Source organism: Megascapheus bottae, chromosome 6 (assembly GCF_031878675.1).
Source record: "Megascapheus bottae isolate mThoBot1 chromosome 6, mThoBot2.hap1, whole genome shotgun sequence".
Taxonomy (NCBI): domain Eukaryota; kingdom Metazoa; phylum Chordata; class Mammalia; order Rodentia; family Geomyidae; genus Megascapheus; species Megascapheus bottae.
The window spans coordinates 84,150,061-84,168,192 of record NC_143514.1 but is presented as its reverse complement, the minus strand read 5'-3'; the positions used below and the strand labels follow the sequence as shown (position 1 = coordinate 84,168,192).

Below are 18,132 nucleotides of genomic sequence, written 5' to 3'. Positions count from 1 at the left end.
GTAGCTAGGATTATAGGTGTGGCCTCTAATGTTTCTGCAGGAAAAACATACCAACCAACCCCTCCCAGCCCTGAGAGGTGGTCTGACTCTAATATGGGTGAAGAAATGGTGACTGGGATTTCAGAGCAGGGTGAGTGAGAAGGCCAGGAGCATTCGTGTTGCTGGCTAGCTACAGTCCTGTCACCACACACACAGTCTCTATGGGACTTCAAGTACTCAGGGAAGTGCTCCTCCCAGGGGAGGTAAAGGGTGGAGGTGGGGCACAACAGTCCACAGCCTGCCTGAAACTACAGCTCTTCACCTCCGCGGAGAGAAAGCACCCCTCATCATCCATGTACAACGCTAAATCTTTCAAAGCCTAACACTCCAGGATATCCTTCCAATCAGTTTCCATTCTCACTGAGGATCCCAGAATACGACAAAGACTTCTTTATTCTTTTTTCTTTTCACCAGTGCTGGGGCTTGAACTCAGGACCAGGGCACTGTCCTTGGGCTTTCTCAAGGCTAGAGCTCTGCCACTTGAGCAACGGCACCACTTCCAGCTTTTTCTGCATACATAGTACCAAGGAATTGAATCTGGGACTTCGTGCAGGCTAGGCAAGCACTCTACCACTAGGCCAAATTCCTGGCCCTACTTGTTTTTTTTTTTCTCCCTGTGTATGTGGTTATCAAGGAATCGAACCTGGGTCTTCATGCATGCTAGGCAAGCACTCTACCACTAGGCCATGTTCCTGGCCTCCTCTTTTCTTTCTTTTTGCCAGTCCTAGGGCTTGAACTCAGGGTCTGGGTGCTGTCCCTGAGCTTCTTTTGCTCAAGGCTAGCACTCTACCACTTACTTCTGGCCTTTTCTGTGTATGTGGTACTGAGGAATGGAACTCAAGTGTTTCATGCATGCTAGGCAAGCATTCTACTTCTGAGCCACAATCCCAGCCAAAGGCAAGTATGTCAACTCAGAAGACATGGGACTTACACGGCAGCATGTGCACACCAGGACATTTCCTCTCCCTAGAGAGCCATCCCAACCCCTCAGACGGAAAATGTAATTACTGTTCCCCCTAATCTGGGTACCCCCTAGCCCCACACCACCCCTGGGAACACTGCCATTTCTGCACACACCCAGGCCTGCCTCCCCTGGGAGGCACACGGGACGGACAGGACACGCTCAGCAAGACTGTTGTTCTTCCAGACCCAGCATATCCAGGATAGAGGATCAGGCTCAACTGGAGCAGAAGAAGGCAGCTAACCAGGCACTGTGCAGCACTGGGATCCTGAAATAGTGGCTAGCCTCCACTCCAAAAGCACTTATCCCAAGCAGAAGAGGCTCTGGGCCAGCCTGGAGCAACTGAGTCCATCCACGCTTTATTGAAACAAGTCACCAGTAGCAATGGGGTAGGGCAGGAGAGTGGGGCTCCTGGCTCATTTGTGCTTGTTCTTCCCATAGATCTTGGGGGTCTGCCAGCCCTCGGGGGCCTCCTTTAGGCCAGCCTTCAGCCAGATGCGCTTCAGGTCTCTCTCGAACTTGATCTGCAGGGGCAAAAGGGCTGATCACCAACTGAAGCTTGAGAAAGCTGTGCATTCTTGGGCACTCAGCGCCGTCCAGGCCCAGCGGGAAGCCCACACTCACCTGCTTTCGTTTCTGACGCCCATCTCGAACCTTGCGCCGAAGGAAGCGCGTCCTCTTGACCAGTTTCCGGTACTTGTGGCGGTTCATCTTCCTACGGCGGATCTTCAGAACATTTTTGCACTGCATCGAAGGCGTGTGCGTGTCACCCTGAGAGATCCCCTCCTCCACCGTGCTACGGGGTGGACACTCATACAACTGGGCTGGAGCTACAGACACTGGGGCTCCACCATCCAGTCTGGGGAATAGGTATCGCACCGTGAGCCAGCTCTCCAGGGGGCTGACAGCCATCTTCCTGGGAACCAGCAACTCCTCGGGCTCCAGCTGGGCCCCCCTGCCAGGGAGGGAGGCAGCCCTGCTTGGGCCTACCGGCTGCAAGCCGTACGGGGGCCAGCAAGCATGGCTACTCAGCACCCCTGAGACAGGCCAGGGCCGACTGCAGCCTGCAGGAAAACAATACCCAATCACCACTGGTGAGACCACAGAAGGGGGCAGGGTCCCACGGAGGCCTAAGCAGCCAGCCCACCACGGATGGGAAGGCCGGCAGGCATCTTATGCCTGGTTTACACTCCCTTGCAGCGAGGCACCACAGCAGAGGGCAGGCTGGGTCTCGGGGCCTCGCTGCTAACCGGGTGGAGGCCAGGTCCGCCTCCCGCGGCCGCCGCCCCAGCCCCTTACCTGTCCAGGGCACAGCCCTGACCAGCTGGGCAGTCAGGCGCGCCAGGAACATGCCGCGTGGGTGGCAGGGGCTCAGGGGAGCTGCAACACAGTGCCGGCCCGGGGTCAGGCGGCGGCGCCGGGCCGTCCAGGCCGCGCGCCTCCCGCCCCGCCGCCCCGAAGGGCTTCCTGGCCCTCCACGAAGGCAGCTCGCGCCTCACACGTCCGGCCAGGTCCCATCCCGCCCCTCAGCTCCCCAGACGAGCGCCTCACCCGCCCGCCCCCCGACGCGCAGGCCCGAGCCGGGAAACGAACTCACCGCTCCGCAGGGCGCTCGGGCACTTCCGGTCCGTCCCCAATCCCGCTCCCCGCCGGCCCCAGCGCCCCCTGGCGTCCCCGGCTCCGTCCCGCCGCGACGGCGCCGGCAGGGCCCACAAAGGGGCGGCTTCCGGACCGAGGGACCGCCCCTTCCGCCAAGCTCTCGCGCCGCACGTCGGTTCGGCGTCCCTCCCTCGCAGAGGCCAGGAAACCACACTTCCCAGAATGCATCGGGGTGCTCGCCGCGCACGCGCGGTCGTCGCGTCGCGAGGGAGCCCACGGTGGGCGGCGGGGCTTCTCGGACGCCGGGCTGCGGTGGCTCGCCCGAGCTCCCGCTGTGCACGTGCGTGGACAGAGCCGGGGACCCCGCTGCCGTGCGGTCCCCGCGCCGGTGCAGAAGGGATTCGCAGGCCGGCTCGGCCCCCGCTCGCCTTCAGCGGGAGGCCGCCGGGTGGGTCTCCAGGTCCCAGGGCCGGGCGGCCGCCTCCGGACCCCGCCTTCGCGCACGTCCCGCTTCTCTGCATCTCCAGGCCATGGCCGGGCCGGTGGCGCAGCCCTGTGCATCCTGACGGCCCCGGAGACCCTTGAGAGGCAGCGGGATCGGGGACAGAGCCCGTGGTCCCCAGGCTCCCTAACGAAGAAGGGAAACCACCCGACAAACCACGGCCTTGGCGTTGGTCATGGGGTCATGGGGCTAGAACGCAGCCTGGGTGCTGTCCCCGAGCTCTGCTGCGCAAGGGTACAGAGATGCCATCCTAGCCTTGAGCCACAGCCCACTTCCTGTTTTCTCGAGGCTAACTGGAGAGTGTCAGGTCCTTTGGTGCCCAGGCTGGCTTTAAACAGCCTCCTGAGCAGCTAGGATTACAGGCAGGAGCCACCATGCCCAGCTTGGCTTTTTTTTTTTTTTGCCGTTCCTGGGGATTGAACTCAGGGCCTGGGCATTCTCAAGGCCAGGGCTCCCACTGGAGCCACAGCACCACTTCCGGGTTTTTCTGTGTATGTGGTTCCAAGGAATTGAACCCAGGGCTTCATGCGTGCTAGGCAAGCACTCCACCACTAGGCCACACTCCCGGCCTTTTTTGTTGTTTTTTTTTTGTACAGGTTGTGAACTCTGCGCCTAGGCGCAGTCGCTGAGCTCTTTTGCTCATGGCTAGCACTCTGCCACTTGAGCCACAGTGCCACTTCCAGTTTTCTGGCGGTTAGTCTCAAGGACCTTTGTGTTCAAAGGGCCTTTGAGCCATGACCTCAGATCTCAGCCTCCTGAGTAGCTAGGATTAGATGGGAGCCTCCAGTGCCTGGTGAGGTTTCTTTTTGCTTTCTTTCCTTTTTTTTTTTCTAAACTATTTTTTTTTTTTTTTTGGTCAGTCATAGGGCTTCAACTCTGGGCCTGAGCACTGTCCATGAGCTCTTTAGCTCAGGACTAATACAATACCACTTGAGGCATAGCACCACTTCTGGTTTAATGGTGGTTAATTGGACATAAGAGTCTCACAGACTTTCGTATCCCATCTGGCTTTGAACGGCAACCCTCAGACCTCAGCCTTCTGAGTAACTGGGATGACAGGCGTGAGCCACCTGCACCCAGCTCTGTTTTTTTTTTTTTGCCAGTCCTGGGCTTGGGCTCAGGGCCTGAGCACTGTCCTTGGACTTTCTCAAGGCTAGAGCTCTACCACTTGAGCCTCTGCACCACTTCCAGCTTTTTTGTATGTATGTGGTACCAAGGAATCAAACCCGGCCAGGTCTTTGTGCATGCTAGGCAAGCACTTTAACCACTAGGCGAAACTCCTGGCCCCCCAGCCAGTTCTGGGGCTTGAACTCAGGGCCTGGGCACTATCCTTGGGCATTTTTTTGCTCTGGCTAGCACGGTGCCATCTGAGCTACAGCACCACTTCGTATGTGGTACTGAGGAATCAAATCCAGAACTTCGTGCATGCTAGCCAAGCATTCTACTACTAGGCTACACAACTGGCCCCAGTTCTGTGAGTTTAAAGATGAGAACTATAAATGGGAAGGAAACAACTCCCAGAAAAAAACATCAAATGATGCTGGCAACATGAACACAGCATGCGGCTTCTGGTTGAAAACTGGCCAGTGCACTGTGCAAGTGACTAGGCCGAGTCACAGGGCTGGGAAGGCTAGTGTCTAGACAAGCACCAGGCTGAGTTTCCTTAGGTACAAGTGCCCAAACATCTCTTGCTGACTACAGGATGGACCACTATGTTGGCCCATGCATGGCCAGTATGTCCTGGCCATGACATTACACTGTGAGCTGTGGCCAGTTGTCTCACTTGCCACTTGTGAGGTCAGGGAGCCATTAGGCCAGCCCATAGTGGGGTACCCCAAACTCACCCCCAGCCCTAGTCACTCAGGAGACCCCGGGGAGTAGCCCAGCTCAGGGAAGCTTCACAGATCGCAACTGTCTCCAACAAGGGCTGCTGCAATCTCTCAGCACCATGGGCATGAAATGGCTGTAGTGCCAACACATGTCCTAGGTATTCAGCCTGAGGGTCAACACCATGACAAACTAGGGATGAAAGAGATCAGGAACCACAGTGGCCAGCCACTGCTAGAATGGCAGTCACCTGGGCTGGAAGAACCACTGTCTACCCCTCAATGAAGGGGTAGACAAGTCCAGGGACTGTACAGATGTTGGTGTAGATCAGTGTCGACCCAGGGACAGAGACAGGCTCCGGTGGGAGATGGGTCCCATCAGGTACAGAGAGGCCTCAGGCTACCCTACCACGTTTCCCGGCTTGGAGTTCAGCTCCTGGCTGTCCCCATGTCCACATTCAGACGCCAGGATTTATAAACCACCTGGAGGACAGCGGAGCATCACATTTCACATCGTCACCTCCTAGGGCACACAGTTTCAGGCAGGCGCTGGGGAACTTAATACAAAACTCAACACTTCGATGACAACAGGGATCGGGGATGGCAACTCAGATACACTCCCAAAATAGCTAAGTTGGCTGTGTATGGTTGCACATGCTAACAAGCAAGCAGAATGACGGCCTCCACAGTCTCTGACATCCCAAATATCCTGAGAAGAGAATTACGTTTATTCCACCACGTGAAATGCATATATATGAAACTTCTCTAGGAGCTGGTGTCCTGCACTCAGCATTGCACAGATAAAAATAGATGACTTTCAACACACACCTAAATTCCTTCACATTTAAAAAATCAGAATTCTCTACACAAGTTCTCAGCTGACAGAATTCAAGTTCTGAGTTTTCATACATAGCTTTCACTTGTATTAAACCTGTTTATTTACAACATGGATAGAGAATAAGGGGCTATTAAGGCCATTTTCTCATTGTGAAACAGTGCAAAATATGTACACAAGTACAACCTAATATAGGCAAAGAATCTAAAAATCATCTTTCTTGGCTTAACGTAATTGAGTCTCAGCATGAGAGTGAAGACACCGCTTGTCAATAGCACCGAGCCACACCGACAGGGATGTGCGTCTTTGCCTTTCCATCCAGCCACCTGCAGCCACAGTGGGCCTTCAACTAGCACAGGAGGGCACCATGCCACAGGCCAGCCCAAAGGGCGCTCGCTGTCGTCCCCGCAACTGCATTTCCTAGTTCACCTCAGGGCTCCATCAAAAGCACTTTTGGAAAGCACTGTGCAAGGTGCCACTTGAGCCAAGGTTTGCCAGATGGGGTGGGTCCAGAGTGGGCCCCGGTCTCTGCCTCACCTCCGGTGCCTGCTGTGCCCAGGCTGGTCCCGTTCGTAGCGACGCCCTGTGCGCTCACAGGACCCCGAGCGCTCCCGCCGCTGATCCCTGTAGCAATGACTTTTCTTCTTGTACTTTCCAGAACTATCCCCCCGCTCCCGTGAACGGCTTCGAGAACGGGATGAGCTCCGGCTGCGAGACTTGCGCGGCTTCTGGGCGGGGTACTTGCAGTCCTTGGGTTTCCGGGAGCCCCTCACCTCAGAGCCTTTGTAGGAAGCTCCACGATGTGCTTGCCTTGGCGGGGAGTCACTGCGGCTCCGAGAACGGCTGTGTGACTTGGACCCCCCAGAGGTAGAGCCGCTGTCACTTTTTCTGTGAGGAGGGCAGCACATGCATGAACACACATGTTGTCTGGGGCTCAGGGCTCAGAGAAAGAGGCCAACCTCAGCTTAAGTGCCACTGTATCAAGGGGTAGCCACGTCTCCTCCCACCACAGCCAGCAACCCAGCAACCTCACCCACCAGGTAAACACCCTGCCTGCCGGGAAGTCTCACCGGTGAGTCCCAGGCACACACCTCCTCTTAGGAGAAGCAGACTGTGAAGGGGACCTCGAGTAGCTCTGTTCACGGCTCCTGCTGCCGCTTCGACTCTCTCGCCCTTTCGGCAGTCTACAAACACCAATACAGCAGCTGTAGACCAGGTGTCTCTGGCTCCCCAGAGGTCACCTGGTCAATGCTAAGCATCTCACCCATTCACAGGGCTCTCAGCCCTGGCTTTCTTCATGCTCTCCATTTTCCGCTTGGCATTCTTCACCGAGAGTGGGGAAGACTTGTTTCCTTTACCTTCTCTGGGGGACTCTACTGGATCAAATATAATTTTAAAAACAGCCATCAGAAAATTGTTCCAATAGGCCAGAAGCATAGCCTAGTGGTAGAGCGATCCTTTAGCATGCATGAAGCCCTGGGTTCGACTCCTCAGTACCACATATAGAGAAAAAGTCGGAAGTGGTGCTGTGATAGAGCTCTAGCCTTGAGAAAGCCCAAGGACAGTGCCCAGGCCCTGAGTTCAAGCCCCATGACTGGCAAAAAAAAAAAAAAAAATTATTCCAAGAAGGAATACACTAACAGAGAAGGATAAGTGAGACTCAAGAGACTCAAGCTAATTTGGGACTCAGAATCTAAACACAAGACAGGGGCACGTTGTTTAGATTGCTCTCTTTTTTTTTTTGGCCAATCCTGTGGCTTGAACTCAAGGCCTGAATACTGCCTTTGGACACTTTTTACTCAAGTCTAGTGTTTTGCCACTTGAGCCACAGCGCCACCTCCGGCCTTTTCTATGTATGTGGTACTAAGGCATCGAACCCAGGGCTTCATTTCATGCATCCTGGGTGAGAAGTCTACCACTAGGCTACGCTCCTGGCCCTAGATCATTTTTAACTCAAGGACTGGGCACTGAGCATCCATCAACTGGAGTCTGACCCATGCAATCTATTGCCTAAATTACAGTCTTCAGATAATGACAAGGTATCTGAGCAAAAAGGAAAGCTTAAGCATTTAGGAAAGTATGTTCTTATGTTCTTTCTTCAGGGCCACTGCCTCACTCTAATCATCACCAATGGGATAATACAGATCCAGCACCTGAAGATTGCCCAGACAAGCAGTGGGTATAATTATTATTATTAGTTTTTTTTTTTTTTTGGCCAGTCCTGGGGCTTGAGCTCAGGGCCTGAGCACTGTCCTGGGGCTTTCTCAAGGTTAGTGCTCTACCACTTGAGCCACAGCATTACTTCCCATGTATGTGGGGTGCTGAGGAATCAAACGTGGTCTTGTGCATGCTAGGCAAACACCCTACCACTATACCAAACTCCCAGCCCCTTTCTGGCTTTTTCTGTGTATATGGCACCAAGGAGTGAACCTGGGTCTTTGTGGATGCTAGGCAAGCACTCTACCACTAGGCCAAACTCCCGGCCCCCAGCAGGTACAATTCTAAGAACAGAAGCAATCTGAAGCAGAGTGCTGGTGGCTACTCAGGGGTTGAGATCTAGGATGGTGGTTTGAAGCCAACCTGGACGGGGAAGTCTGTTGAGACTCATTTCCAGTTAACCAACAGAAAACTGGAAGAGGCACTGTGGCTCAAAGTGGTAAAGTGCTAGTAACCTTGAGCAAAAAAGCCCAGGGACAATGCCCTGGTCCTAAATTCAAGACCCACAACTGGGGAAAAAAAGGCAATCTGGAAGACAGATCACATACCCTCAAAGAAAAGTTTAGCAGATCAAGATATCCACCTCTGTGGAAAGCAGATTCTAGCCCTGAGCACTCACCCAGCCTGGGGGCAGGGGAGAGCCCGGAGGCACTGTCCAGAGCTGGAGTGCCCCCTGGCAGCAGCCCCCTGGCTCGCGCCTTTGCCTCTTCCATGGCATGTCTTCTCTTTTCCACTTCACTTTCTAAGTGTGTTAAGTCCATCTAAAATACCAGAATCCACTATTAGAACCAGGTGATTGTGGCAAAATACAACATTTAACATGTTAAGGGAAAATACATAGAACCTTTTTACGAGTATAAAGCTGCAGGATTTTTAAACAGATTTCTTGAATTTCATCTTCAGTTGCTCCAAACAAGAGAAACCAGTGTGGACGATTGGGCAAAGGAATCTGTGGAAAACAAAACATCATCATGCTACTGCCCTTGGCCTGGGAACTTTTCTCAACTTTAAAAAGACTTAAGCCCAACAAAACCCTTAGGACCGGCCAGGAGTTTGGCCTAGTGGTAGAGGGCTTGTCTAGTATGCATGAAGATCCAGGTTCGATTCCTGGGTACTACATACATAGAAAAAGCTGGAAGAGCCTGGCGCCGGTGGCTCATGCTTATAATTCTAGCTACTCAGGAGGCTGCGATCTGAGGGACCGATCCCAGTTCAAAGCCAGCCCGGGCATGAAAATCCAGGAGACTGTTATCTCCAATTAAACACTAGAAAACCAGAAGTGGCGCTCTGGCTCAAGTGGTAAGCCTCTAGCCTTGAGAAGGCCCCACCATAGTACTCAGGCCCTGAGCTCAAGCCCCAGGACTGGCTAAACAACGACGACTCTTACTTAGACTGAAAACAGAGTGCTGATCATCCAGAAGTCTGACGCAGATGAATAAACATTCACCAGAGGGAAAAGGGCCACAAGTGTATGCTGTTGGGCGGCAGTGCACTGACCTCAAGTGTCCGGGCAGCGAGGTAGATGCAGGCACAGGCAATACTCTCTGGCTGGAACCTCACAAAGACGTCAGTGCGGAGGCTGTCGTTCATGTAGTTCCTGAAATCAAGAGCAGGGAGAATTGCAGCACCCTAGGCAACTTCCGGCACCATCTAAAGCCACTATTCCTCTATGTGGTTACTGCTATGGCTGAGAGCTAGACAGTACTACAAGTCCCAAGAGCTAGCACTCTAGCTGCTTCCTGAATATAGGACAGAAAGAGATGACTCGAAAAAATGCTGGCTGAATGTCAGACAATACGTGTTGCTATGCACGGAGAACCAATTTTAACCTTACTTTTCCCTCAACTTTTGGCCTAATATCATGCAAAGCACAATGCCTCAAAAAGAAAACACTACTTGGTGGTTAAAATGTACTTGATTAAAAAATCTAAGTGCTCAGATCCGTAGTGCAGAGAAACATGCAAACTCAAATGAAGGGGTGGAGGGCCACGCCTTGCTGGCAGCTGTGAGACAAGGCGACCTCCTGCAATCCTCCTCTTCAGAGGTCCACGCCTGGTCCTTCTTCAGGTGACTGAGCCGAAGCTTTGAGGAAGGAGTTCACTTGGACAAGGGAATGGCCCTTGGGTGTAGTTCGGATGCATAGGCAAGTCATGCAGAGTTCAATACCCCAGGGAGTCCTCTTCTCAGCCTTAGCAAAGAACGTTCCAAACTGTCCCATTTCAACAAGGAGTCTTAAAATGAACATTCATAAAAATCAGACAGAAGTAAGAAAATACTACAGTTTCATCACAGTAAGTACATTTAAAAATTTATCGTACTTTAGAAGATATATAGAATATATATATATACTTTGAAATTTTTAAGAAGTTAAAAGGTTTTTAAAATTAGCTACATTTTTTAACATTTCCTTTAGAAACATTTCTCTTAAGTATCATAACCTTAAACCAAATCTAATGTTAGCTTTAGCAATATTGCAAAAACAAATAAGAAATAACAATAACAATAAGAAAACAATCAAAGAGGTTACATACCCACTGCCCAACATATCCCAATAAAAGCATGATGAACCCTGGACTGAGACTGCCTCACAGGCAGATTTGAAATAAGCTGCCCTTCCCCCTAGGTCTCTGTCCTGAATAAGGTAACATTCAAATGTGCTCCAGGATTACAAGTTCTACAGGTGCCTTTCAGGAGGCAGCCAGGTCTGGCAGATCTGCTTCAGGCATTAAAGGGGGAAACCAGACAGTGGCAGCCACACAACCAAGAGCCTTTATGTAGACGAAAAATTCAAATGTTGACAAATCTAATCATCAGTAACTTTTGATTCTAATAAAGTTTTCAGTATTCGATATTGATAATATACTAACTTTTATACACTAAAACACCCTCAAAACATGTATAAAAACATTGCTACATTTGAAGTTACAATATTTAAAAATATCCAAGGAAAAATTTAAAGATGCACACCTTTACTGAAATGAGTCCCAATTAGCTGCTGAAAAGAGCAACCTTGAGGTTTGGAATAATACAATAAGCAACAGCCTAAATTCCCATCAGTCAATTTGCCAATTTAGTTCTTAAAGCTTTCCACAGACTTTAAAGGAAAGGTATTGCATCTTTATTGTACAGGTACAGCAGTCTTAAAGGGGTGATATTCAAGTCAAGACACTTATCAACTCTAATGGATACAATTACCAAAGCAGGACAGGATTAACAAGAAGCACAATCATCAGAGAACCACAAGCAGCAGTTGGCCATGACTATACTATCGTACGCATACCACCAGTCTAGAGCCAGCCTTCGGTGGAGAGCCTGCACTGGATTGGCTGAAGAGGCCGCTGTCCCTGCACCAAGGCACTTGGACAGCAGAGGAGAAGTCTTAGTCACTTACCCTCAGAGGCTACCCTTTGATTGAAAGAGTACAGAAAAGAAAAGTCAAAACAGGTTCTCTAAAAGGCATGTCATAGCACCAGACAATTCAGTCAGCAATATGATCCCTACAGACTTAACTGAGTGCAAAGGATCACAGAATACCCCATGCCAAAACATTTCTTAAGGCTTCTTTCTAGTATACACATAGATAGATAGATAGATAAGCCCGTTAGAACCAGCTCAGGATTACCGCAAAACCCGTCCCCGCTTACTCCACAGGGTGCAATTCCCAGGAAATGGAACAGCACCACATCTATGTGAGTACCTGCCACTCCTCCACCTCCCCCTGCCCAGGGAGAAGCCTACTGATTGGTCCGGGGGAGGCGGGGGAGGAAAGACATTCAGGGGCAGAGATGGGGCACCTACCGTTATGCCAGTGCCTGTCACTTTGGGAGGCTACTAGGTATTTACACGGCAGATCACAGGGCACTGGGACAACTCCAGCCCACAAGCAAGCCACCGGCTGACTACCCCCTGCCCGGGTGTCTTAGGTTACACATTCCTCACTGCCCTTGCTGGTCTGGTGAAACAAGGAAAATCAACTCACCATGCAGTCTGGACCAGGTGTTGATTACGCTCACATTCTAACACCTGAAGATACATAACGATTATCTGGAAGATATGGGTCAGGCAGTTATTATGAAGAACTCAGATCATGTGGGTATCCATGCAGCAAAAGAGCCTCCTGCTACGTCCCAAGGGGGGCTCCTGATCTCAACGGCCAGGCAGTGCGGCTGGAGGGGAGCTTTTGCAATGTGCCTGCCACCTGCGTTAACAGTTGCACAGTATGCCACCAAGCGACACCCTGTGGCATGGAAGGCCTTCTTTCATGCGTCAGTGAGTGTGGGTGTGTACACGCATGTGCACACAAGGCCAGCCCTAAAGCTTGAACTCAGAGCCTGGGCACTGTCCCTGAACTTTCGTTGCTCAAGGTTAGTGCTCTAGCACTTCAGTCACAGCTCCACTTCCATTTTTTTTGCTGTTAATTGGAGTTAAGAGTTTCAGATTTTTTCTTTTTTTTTTTGGTGGATCATGGGTTTGAATTCTGTGCCTGGGCTCTGTCTGAGCTCTTCAGCTCATGAGTGTCCCTGAGCTCTACCCTGAGGTCCACTGCCGTACACCAGAGCCACAGCCCCATTTCCCATTTTCTAGTGAGTAACTGGAGTTAAGAGTCTCGAGGTCTTTAGTGCCCTGCCTGGACTGGGTTTTGAACCTTGATGCTCAGATCTCAGCCTCCTGAGTTGATAGGATTACAGGCATGAGCCACCACACCCGGCTGTCTCATTGACTTTCTTAACTTCAAACCACAGTCCTCAGGTTCCAGTCATCTTGTCAGTTTTCACCAGCGATTACCCTCGCCTAAATATCTGTGGATCCCAGGAGCCAACTTAGAATGGGAAGCAAAAATGCTCTCAACAAACAGAAAGAAGCACTTACATCTTTGGTTGAGAATTTATCAAGAATTTAAATCAGTATCAGAAAGTTCAATAAGCAAGAGAGAAATTATGAAGAAAGAAGTTATGAAGAAGCCTCTGATAAGAAGGTATTAAGTGTATAGGAATAAACAATTTTTTGAGGAAAAAATACCTTTTTTTTGTCAGTACATTTTTTTCAAGTCCTGGAACTTGAATTCAGGGCCTAAGCATTGTCCCTGAGCTTCCTTCCATAGTTCAAGGCTAATAACACTCTACCACAGCACCACTTCCAGCATTTTCTGTTTAAGTGATACCGAGGAATTAAACCCAGGGCTCGACGCACGCTAGAGAAACACTCTACCACCAAGCCACATTCCAAGCCCTAAAAACAAGATTTTTAGCTGGGCACCAGTGGCTCACACCTGTAATCCAAACTACTCAAAAGGCTGAGATCTGAGGATCACAGTTCAAAGCCAACCCAGCCACAAGAGTCCATGAGACTCTTACCTTCAATTAACCCCAAGAAAACCAGAAATGGTGTGGTGGCTCAAAGTGATAGAGCCCAGACCTCAAGGTTCAAGGCCCAACACACTATACGCACACACATACAGAAGCATACAGTCCTGGGGTTTTAACTTGGCCTGAGCACTATTCCTAAGCTTCTTTTACTCAAGGCAAGCACTCTCCACTCAAACCACAGAGCGTGCGTGCGCGTGTATGCACACACACCCTCCTCCCACAGACACACACATACACTAGCACACTAAGACAGAAAGCTAATGAATGAAAGGTCATATTGAGATTTTAGGTATCAGTAGCAAACCAAGTCAGGGATGCATTTATTCCTGTCCAAGACTTCCACTCCCAGCCAGGAAAGAGGAAGCCAGGCTGGAGGATGGCCTTAGCAGATGCGGACACCAGGCTATAGCCCACCTTGTGAGGATGCTTCACGTGGACGCAGAAGCCAAGCTCCTTGAGGACCCGTCTCTCTGCCTTTATGATCTGGTTCTTTAAGTTAACATACTCCTGATCCAACAGTAGAGGCACAGGCTTCCTGCAAGGATAAACCACGTGGCCTGTCTGTATCAGAGTCAAATAAGAAAGGTCGTTCAGATTCCACAATTACTTCTCAATAGTGACAACCGGATGCAAATTCCGCAGTACATACACAACTACAAGGCTCCCCTCCTTAAACAAACAAAAGTACTAATCACTAAATTCTCATATTAATCAAATTTTCTCACTACCTGCTTTGTGCTTATAGATAAGGTTCTGGTATACAAACACTACTTGAATGCGGCAAAGGTTCTCAGGATCGCATGTGGGAAACACAAGTTTCTAGCTAAGTGATCGGCTCACATCTGTAATTCTAGCTACTCAGGAGGCTGAGAGAGAAGGATCAAAGATTGAAGTCAGCCTTGGTAGGAAAATTCATGAAACCCTTATCTCCAACTAACCAGCAAAAAGCTTTTAGGGGAGCTGAGGCTAAAGTACAGTCCCTTAGCTTTTCTGCTCAAAGCTCGTGTTCTACCACTTGAACCACAGTTCTTCTTGTTTGTTTGTTTGTTCTTTTTGCCAGTCCCGGGCTTGAGCTCTGGGCTGAGCACTGTCCTTGGACTTTCTCAAGGCTAGAGCTCCACCACTTGAGCCTCAGCACCATTTCTGGCTTTTTTCCCCCTATGTATGTGGTGCCAAGGAATCGAACCCGGGTCTTCATGCATGCTAGGCAAGCACATTACCACTAGGCCAAACTCCCGGCCCTTGAAGCACATTTCTACTTACGGCTTTTTGGTTGGTAGTTGGAGATAAAGGTCTCATGGCCTTTCCGGCCTGGGCTGGCTCCCAGCCTGGTGACTAGCTAGGAGTACGTATGTGAGCCACAGGTGGATGGCTCAGCAGTGCTACTAAAGGCAATGTGCAGGAATATTTCTGGCTATCACAGTTGAGGAACAGTCCCACTGGCCACTTAGAAAGGAAGGTCAGAGATGTTCCCTGTGCATAAAATGATTCCCTCAATAGAGAATCCCTCCAGTTAATCTCCAGTCAACCATCAAAAAGCTAGAAGTGGAATTGTGGTTCAAGTGATACAGTGCCATCCTTGAGAGGAAAAGCTGAGACACAGCCTGGCACTGAGTTCAGGACCACCGGCATGAGCACAGGCAGAGGAGGGGCGTGGGGGAGAACATACAAACATGCGCACTAAGCATCAGTGGCTTGCACCTGTAATCCTAGGTACTCAGGAGATTCCAATTCAAAGCAGCCTGTGCAGAAAAGTACCTGGGATTCTGCAGCTTGAACTTAAGCTCTAAGTGCTACCTATGTGCTCTCTTTGGTTAGGGATAAAGAGCTTTACAACTTGAGCCACCCCTCCACTTTTGGCGTTTTAGGTAACTAACTAGAAATAAAGTTTCACAGCTGGTAGCCAATGACTGACATCTAAAATCCTAGCTACTCAGGAGGCTGCATTTGAAGACAGCTTACATACAAACACATACAGTGTCCATAAGACACTCACTCTCTCTCCCTCTCCCTCTCTCTCTTTTTGGTGGGAATTGGGCCTTGAACTAGGTCTGGACACTGTCCCTGAGCTGATTAGCTCAAGGTTACTGCCCTACCCCTGGGCCTGGGTGCTGTCCCTGAGCAGTTCAGCTCAAAGATGCCATCCTACCCTTGAGTCACAGCCCACTTCCTGTTTTCTAGAGCTTAACTGGAGATAAGAGTCTCAGGTCTTTTTGTGCCCGGGCTGGCTTTGAATCTTCATCTTCAGATCTCAGCATCTTGAGTAGCTAAGATTACAAGCGTGAGTGACTGGTGCATGCTCTGTAGACTCTTCTGACCGATTAACCACCGAAAATCTGGAAGTGAAACTGTGGCTAAAATTGGTAGAGCGCTAAACATGAGCACAAAAGCTCAGGGAGAGGCAAGGCCCTGAATCCAAGCCCTATGAGTGACAATAAAGTCTCATTCGGCCGGGAGTTTGGCCAAGTGATAAGAGTGCTTGCCTAGGATGCATGAAAACCCAGGTTTGATGCCTTGGCACCACATACACAGGAAAAGCGGAAGTGCTGCTGTGACTCAAGTGACAGAGCCCTAGCTTTGAGAAAGCTCAAGGATAGTGCTCAAGCCCTGAGCTCAAGCCCCAGGACTGCCCCCCGCCCTGAAAAAAAGACAAAAAAAGCCTTACAGACTTCCGTGCCCTAGTTGATTTCCAACAGCAATCCTCAGATCTCCCCGAAATGCCTATCTCCAATTAATCAATAAAAAGCTAGAAACCAGAGCTGTGACTCAAGTGGTAGAGAGTGCCACCCTTAAGCAAGAAATCTCAGACAGTGCCCCCAGCTGCCAGGGCCACTGCTGACAGACAGACAGACAGACAGACAGACAGACACAGACACAGACAGACACACACACGCACACAGAAGGAGGAGGAGGAGGAGGAAGAGGAGGAGGAGGAGGAGGAGGAAGAGGAGGAAGGGGAGGAGGGGGAAGAAGGGGAGGAGGGGGAGGAGGGGAAGAATCTCAACCAAGCAACAGTCCCAGGGAGCACAGATGTGGGTCTGTGGTGGCAGGACTTGGGCACTCTCCCATCTTTGGGGTCACCCTGGACACGACAGTCTAGTGAGCATCCACACTTCCGGAGCTATGACAAAACCTGTACAATGATTACAGACGTGACAGCTTTTGAAAGAAAAGACTCACTTTTTCTCTCTCAGATGTCGAAGGCGATGGAACACATTGATGACATCCCGGATTCGTCTTGGAGCCTCTTCAATTTTAGAAGCCAGGTGCACACAGGCCATGGACACATGCTGAAACGTAAACATTGCGGCACAAACGTTCTTCCACAATGTAAAGGTCTCCAAAGGCAAAAGGGGGGCACAGAAGGAAACGCTTTGGAGTAAGGCCCCTCCTACACAGCTCAGGTAACTCCACAGACCAAGGGTTCCCACCTTTACGTTTCCCGGTGATGAAAAGCTAGAAACCAGAGCTGTGACTCGAGTGGTAGAGAGTGCCACCCTTAAGCAAGAAATCTCAGACAGTGCCCCCAGCTGCCAGGGCCACTGCTGACAGACACACAGACACAGACACACACACACACACACACACAGACAGACAGACGCACACACACAGAAGGAGGAGGAGGAGGAGGGGGGAGGGGGAGGAAGAGGAGGAGGGGGAGGAAGGGGAGGAAGGAGAGGAGGGGGAGGAGGGGAAGAATCTCAACCCAGCAACAGTCCCAGGGAGCACAGATGTGGGTCTGTGGTGGCAGGACTTGGGCACTCTCCCATCTTTGGGGTCACCCTGGACACGACAGTCTAGTGAGCATCCACACGTGCGGAGCCCTACCTCCATGGAATGCTTCACGAAGGACTTGGTGTAAAAGAACCGCTGGAACAACACCTGCCCCGTAGCCATGGCCACCTAGACGGGGGAAATTTCCATCGCTTTGGAAGGCAGGACGGGCGACGCCCGCCGCTGAAGTCCCGGTCGCCTGGAGCGCCTCCCTCCCCGCGGCCGGGGCGCGGGCTGCGGAGGACGCCGGGGCGCGGGCGGACCGCCCACAAAGGCCCGGCTCCCTCCAGCTGGCCAACGAGCGGAGGCCTCCGAGGCTCGCGGCCGCGCACTCACCTGCGGCAGGCGGAGCAGGATGCCGGCCGCCTGGATGAGCTCGCAGCCCACCACCCGGAGGCCGGTCTCCGTGTCCGTGTCGAGGCCGCTCGACATGGACGGCGTGAAGCGAAGCTTGTCGTCGGGCAGCAGACAGTTCTCCAAGGTGATCAGCACCCCCGAGTACAGCTTGTCCCCGATCAGCACGCCCTGCGACCCCGGCGCGGCGACCCCGGAGCCCGAGGCGCCGGCCGCCGCCGCGGGGACCGTCGACCCCGGAGCCCCGGCCGCCGCCGCCGCCGCCGCCATTTTGTGTCGCTGGCTTCTTTGGGGCCTCTTCCCGGCAGGGCGGCTTCTCGCGACGGTCCCGGCTGCGGTCCCACCCCCAGGCCTCCATTGGCTGCGCTCTACCACTCTCGCGATACCATAGGCTGCTGCGTCTGTCCGTCAGCCGTCGTCAGGCGCGGACGCCGGAAGCCGGCCTGGGTGGGGCGGCTCGTTACCCAGCGGGCACCGCGGCTCGGACCGGAAGTCCGCCCCGCTTCCGGAGCGCCAGGATTTACCGGCGTTGCACAGTCTGAGCCTGAGGGTCGGCAAGTCCGGGCTTGATGGGGACTGGGGCCGCCTGAGCCTCCGCAGACGTCCCCAGTCCTGGGTCGGCGCTGGGCAGCTCAGGTCGCGCATCCGTATCTCTACCC

General features: G+C 51.9%; 2 protein-coding genes across 8 annotated transcripts; both read right to left on the bottom strand.

The window, feature by feature from the left end:
• Positions 1-1,340: 1,340 nt before the first annotated feature.
• On the bottom strand, positions 1,341-2,695 carry Aurkaip1 (aurora kinase A interacting protein 1). Of its 2 annotated transcripts, none has more exons than XM_090336032.1 (4): positions 2,598-2,695; positions 2,300-2,380; positions 1,625-2,064; positions 1,341-1,524 (listed from the first exon to the last, which is right to left on the bottom strand). In XM_090336032.1, exons 2-4 carry the CDS (start codon positions 2,349-2,351, stop codon positions 1,417-1,419), a joined length of 600 nt encoding a protein of 199 aa, XP_090192158.1. In that variant the 5' UTR covers positions 2,352-2,380; positions 2,598-2,695; the 3' UTR covers positions 1,341-1,416. The 2 variants fall into 2 exon arrangements, with proteins under 2 accessions (XP_090192158.1, XP_090192159.1); XM_090336033.1 differs by lacking the exon at positions 2,598-2,695 and adding an exon at positions 2,552-2,572.
• A 2,942-nt stretch (positions 2,696-5,637) lies between these two features.
• Positions 5,638-17,769, bottom strand: Ccnl2 (cyclin L2). 6 transcript variants are annotated; one of them, XM_090336027.1, is made up of 11 exons: positions 17,456-17,769; positions 17,174-17,248; positions 16,526-16,635; positions 13,760-13,880; positions 11,959-12,023; positions 9,477-9,576; positions 8,824-8,928; positions 8,599-8,740; positions 7,027-7,138; positions 6,833-6,946; positions 5,638-6,650 (listed from the first exon to the last, which is right to left on the bottom strand). In XM_090336027.1, the coding sequence occupies exons 1-11, from the start codon at positions 17,741-17,743 to the stop codon at positions 6,296-6,298; spliced, it is 1,587 nt and encodes a 528-aa protein (XP_090192153.1). In that variant the 5' UTR covers positions 17,744-17,769; the 3' UTR covers positions 5,638-6,295. The 6 variants fall into 6 exon arrangements, 5 of the variants coding, with proteins under 5 accessions (XP_090192153.1, XP_090192155.1, XP_090192154.1 ...); XM_090336029.1 differs by having other exon boundaries at positions 6,854-6,946; XM_090336028.1 differs by having other exon boundaries at positions 7,027-7,135.
• Between the last annotated feature and the right edge of the window lie 363 nt (positions 17,770-18,132).

Coding starts and splice junctions, on each gene's coding strand:
- Ccnl2 (XM_090336027.1), bottom strand. CDS start 17,743: ATGGCGGCGGCGGCGGCGGCGGCCGGGGCTCCGGGGTCGACGGTCCCC. Junction 16,636..17,173: donor TCGTGAAGCATTCCATGGAG/GTAGGGCTCCGC, acceptor TTTACGTTTCAG/CATGTGTCCATGGCCTGTGT. Junction 8,741..8,823: donor AGCTTTATACTCGTAAAAAG/GTTCTATGTATT, acceptor CTGGTATTTTAG/ATGGACTTAACACACTTAGA.
- Aurkaip1 (XM_090336032.1), bottom strand. CDS start 2,351: ATGTTCCTGGCGCGCCTGACTGCCCAGCTGGTCAGGGCTGTGCCCTGG. Junction 2,065..2,299: donor CAGGGCTGTGCCCTGGACAG/GTAAGGGGCTGG, acceptor GTTTTCCTGCAG/GCTGCAGTCGGCCCTGGCCT. Junction 1,525..1,624: donor GGCGTCAGAAACGAAAGCAG/GTGAGTGTGGGC, acceptor TTGCCCCTGCAG/ATCAAGTTCGAGAGAGACCT.